The 4,501-nt window shown below is 48.6% G+C and overlaps 1 protein-coding gene across 1 annotated transcript in view; it reads right to left on the minus strand.

Moving 5' to 3' along the window:
- Nucleotides 1-3,865, minus strand: part of iqck (IQ motif containing K) — a 13,915-nt gene extending 10,050 nt beyond the window's left edge. Inside the window, exons 1-7 of the mRNA XM_064315638.1 lie at nt 3,216-3,865; nt 2,960-3,087; nt 2,668-2,818; nt 2,436-2,533; nt 1,868-1,920; nt 1,556-1,636; nt 1,170-1,254 (exon numbers count right to left, since the gene is read on the minus strand). Of these exons, the coding sequence (XP_064171708.1) occupies nt 1,170-1,254; nt 1,556-1,636; nt 1,868-1,920; nt 2,436-2,533; nt 2,668-2,818; nt 2,960-3,087; nt 3,216-3,282 (663 nt within the window). The 5' untranslated portion in view covers nt 3,283-3,865. The remainder of the gene's footprint in view (nt 1-1,169; nt 1,255-1,555; nt 1,637-1,867; nt 1,921-2,435; nt 2,534-2,667; nt 2,819-2,959; nt 3,088-3,215) is intronic.
- Between the last annotated feature and the right edge of the window lie 636 nt (nt 3,866-4,501).

Genomic DNA, 4,501 nt, shown 5'->3' on the forward strand with positions numbered 1-4,501 from the left:
GCACAAGCTCGCTCGCCCACACACCACCCGATCATCCCCTCCCCCTAGCACTCAGCACTGCCCCTTCTTCAGAGCCCCAAACTTCAGCACTGCACTCCCCCCCCCCCCACCAGCTCTGCCTCATCACAGCATGAAACCAAGACAACATGAAAGGGGAGGGGACGTGCAGAGCATCCATCAGCCCCACTGCAACGCGCACAGAGCCAAAGACGCAGCTCAGCTCTGCCCTCTGCTGTCGCGTCCGCTGCACTGCGTCCCCTCCCACCAGAGCTCGGGGGTCCGCAAATAGGTCACCGAGAGCCTCCGGAACGAGGCGTCGCATGTGGCGCCCCCCTCGTCTCCAGGCTGGGGACCCCGCCCCCGCTGGGGCCAGGAGACGTGGAAACGCTCCGACCCCCATTAACGGCAAAGCAATCGCGCAAGCTCCCGCATACCAGGGGTACTGAGAGATTTCACTGCCAAAATGCCATCTGGAACAGCATTGGGGTTGCTGTATGTGCGTGTGTTTGTGTGCGCGTGTGCGTGTGTGTGTGCATGTGCGTATGTGTGTGCGTGCGTGTGTGTGTGCGTGCGTGTGTGTGTGCGTGTGTGTGTGCGTGTTTATGTGCGTATGTGTCTATATTTGGCAGGGAACACTTGAATTCACCCACACAGGAAGCAGAAAATTAACATGAAAAGCGATAATCACGTCAGAAAGACAGCAGAGCACCACCAAGGCTTTTAAGCTCAGCTGTATTGCAGCCATGTTCTTTCTCCCAGCCCACACTCGCACGGATGTTCCCCCCCACTCTCTCTCTCTCTCTCTGGGTGCTAGGATGAATATTCTCTCTCTCTCCCTCTCACTCTCTGTGGGTGTAAGGGCGGATATTCTCTTTCTCTCGCTCAGTGTGGGCGTAAAAGCGGATATTCTGTCTGTCTGAATGTGTGCGTAAGTGGGCGCAAGTCTGTGCTTGTGCACGCATATGTGTATGTGCGTATATCCGTGTGCGTGTGTGTGTGTGAGTGTGTGTGAGTGTACATCTGCTTGCATGCTTATAACAGATAGGTGACCAAAGGGTGGTATAGATGAGGCTTCCAGACCATTACACCAGTAACAAGGGTCAGAGTCCGTGAGTGAGAAGCGAACACAATCACCAGCAGCTGAACTGGAGCCGCTGCTGTTCGCTCACCTTATAGCCTCTCCAGTGAGACTGGATCAGCAGCGCAGCCTCAGAGTCAGACAGCCTCAGGGACAGGGGGATGGGCGGACGGGGGCTGAGAGGGACAAAAAGGTTTCTCTGAGATTCAGGTGTTACCGTTTAATGCCTCCCCGATACTGAGCTCCCTGACCATGTGAAGTCACACGAAGGTATGGTGACAATGCTGCACCTGTGAGAACGCTTCTGTCATTGTGTTGGTCCTTCTGTGTGTATGTGTGTGTGTGTGTGTACCTGTGTCTGGTGACAGCTGAATTTGGGGTTTATGTTACACTCAGTACTTTCTCAGACAATCATGCAATGTTTACACGATGCTCAGTAATTGCTCAGTCAATCATGCAAGTGCATGCTATACTCACTGCTGGCTCAGCCAATCCTGGACAAAAGGGATCTCAGCGAAGTCCAATGGAGGCCCCTGTCCCAGTCTGCAAGGGTTCTGACTGCAGAGGAGTAGAGGAGAGAAGGAGGGAGAAGAGAGGAAAGGGGATGAGAGGAGTGGGAGGAGGAGTTAAAATGCAGCACTGAAATTCCAACAGCAACGCTGCATCAATGTTTGTCCCCTTCCCAAACAGAGCAGGCCCACACTGAAAGCACACAGTCTACACACGCTGGTCGTCCTGGAAAAAATGACGGTTAAAAGGAAGGAGAAAGGGAGCTGACGTCAAGCTTACTTGTACAGCCACTCGGTCAGGAAATCGCAGGGGTTGAATCGAATCCTCTTCCTCTGGAAAAGACAAGGGCACAGAATAACCTCGGCTGAAGAGGGAAGGCCTGGCATGTCAGTGCTGATGGACTAGACAAACACTTCCGACTGTACGCAAGCAGACATAATGCAGGTCAACATTAGCGCAGTCATGTTCATTACAATGAGATGTGCAGTAATGCACAGTTGTTGAATAGAGTCTGGTGCAATGTCATGTATTGTAAGGCATTAAATGTAGTGTAATCCTCTGAAATACAGAACAGGGTTGGATTCATGTAGAGTAGGACAATATAGTGTTATGTAGCACAGTGCGAAGTAGCTGAACATAGTTTGAAGTCACATAGTGTTATGTAGGGCAATTATCTGAATGTGGAGCAGTTTGATGTAATACTGCATTTCAGTATTATTTAAAGCCGTACAATGCAGTCCAGAGTATTGCAACAGAATGTAAAATAGCCTAAAGCAGTGTAATGTTGCATAATGTAGAACAGACTGAAAGTGGTGTAGAGTTTCACTGTACTGTAATTTCTGATTACCTCCAGGCATTGGAGTTTCAGAGCCTCGTTCAGCATAGCCTCTAGTCCAGGCAGCAACACTGGAAAAACCCTCTCTTCTAGGTACTGCGTGATCGAGCCTGAGGAAGCAGGGACAGAGGGATAGAGAGAGGTATTGGGAGGGAGAGAGAGAGTTGAGAAGGATGGTGGTGGCATTAGCTGCACAATAGTGCCATCATTGTGTCCGGCGGAAGGTGCGATGTCTGGGGCTCACATTGCTGATGGACAGATGGGAGGGTAGAAGGGGTGGAGTGGGGGTCACAGCATTGGGAGGACAGAGGCTTCTCCAGAATGGAGTACCCAACCAGTGCAGGGTGACTCAGCTGTGGGTCCACTTCCCTGAATGGATTGTCGTCCACCGCTACCTACAGGTGCCACGGATTCATCATATCACTCTGAGATGCACGTTCAAGAGCAACAGAAGCAGCTCAAACAAGTATTGTAAATCAAAAGATAGTGACCAACACTGTGGCATTAACGTCTTTAGCTATGTACAATGGAATCACCTTTGCAGCCGTGAGCCCGTAGAAAACAGGTGAGTGTTTGCTTGCACTGTACTGCGAAACGTCGGTGCTCACGGAGCTGCGATCTGTCCAGACATCTCCTGGTGGGCAGGGCTGTTCCGACTCGTACTCTGTTTGCGAGACACGCGCACATCAGTCATGAAACTCACACATAAAATACAACCACACTTTATAATAAAAGCGACCGTGCTAGCTACCCCACGCATCTTCGAATTTAGCAGGCACGAGTTTTTCTTACCTTCACATATCTGTTGCCATAAAGACTTCTTCTTCCCAATTACATGAGCCATCACAGACCTGTGCATCGGTTACTATAAACGCTTTCGGGATTGTGGGTTGCTAAGGAAGTGGCATTTACTTCCGGGATGCAACAAAGCTTTTTGTACCAAGAGTTCAAGATAACCAATGAAGATACTTATGGTTAGGCTAAATATATTTATGTATGGCTAGGAATGATATATCGTTTTGTTATTGTGCTAATCAGGTGTCGAATACAGGATATAACTAGCGAGCTACTTGCCACTGAAAATACAACTGTGCGGTAATTTACTACCTGGTCTTCGACGCAGCAGTTTCGATATTTTTTTAAATGTGTCTTTAGTTATTCTTACGTTTTAGTGTATATTGAAATTTTAACGGGGTTAATTCAATAGACTGAAAGCGCGAAAGACATGGTGCTAATAAATACATAGCGAATCTGGTTTCATTGTGAGCTAGCAAGCTGCTTTGGTACTACTAGCCACTTCGGCTCGGTTTCGCGGATTTTCAGATACACACTTAATAAAATAAGTGTATAATCCAGCTGTTTTCTACCGAGTTAACATGACTCAAACTGAGATTGTCACTTGGCTCGTAGTACTGTCATACGAGGTTGCGCATGACCGCCAACAGATGGCAGCAGTGTGCCAATAATGTGCATGCCGTCAGGATTCTGTTAGTACAAGTGTCATTACACCAGATGCTTAGTTAATATGAAGAACTTCAAGAAGACTAAAAAAAAACTAGCGTCTCAAAAAATGGCTGCAGGCTAGAAAAAGAGGCCACTGTCGAAGTGGAGATAACGGAAGTACCGGAAAGAAGAAAAGACGAGGGGGTGGGGCGGTCAGTGTGTGTGACTGGGGTGGGAATAAGAAAACAAAGATGGCAGAAGCAGCAAAAGCTATGGCTGTGCATCCCACTACTGGTCAGAAGGCACTCCCCAGGTGAATGGCGCGAAGAGACCAAAGAAAAGACAGAAAAAGCAGGATAAATACCTTTTAACCAGGTGACTCTGTACCTGTTGAGCTGGGTCTCAAAGAATCAGCAGATCAGTTGTGTGTACTCCAGCCATACCTGTGTTCAGGTGACAGTGAACGCCTTCTTCAGGTGTGGCAGCTGGCTGCAGAGGAATGTAGTTCTGGCAACTCTTAGACCTTGACCAAATCACCGATCTACCTCTAGTCTCCCTTTTTGAAAGGGCATTGAGTCATCTCCCTATACAGGGGGCATGCTTTTAATGGTCGCTGATTTGCGTTAACAAATTTG

Source organism: Anguilla rostrata, chromosome 17, assembly GCF_018555375.3.
Source record: "Anguilla rostrata isolate EN2019 chromosome 17, ASM1855537v3, whole genome shotgun sequence".
NCBI classification, from domain to species: Eukaryota; Metazoa; Chordata; class Actinopteri; order Anguilliformes; family Anguillidae; genus Anguilla; species Anguilla rostrata.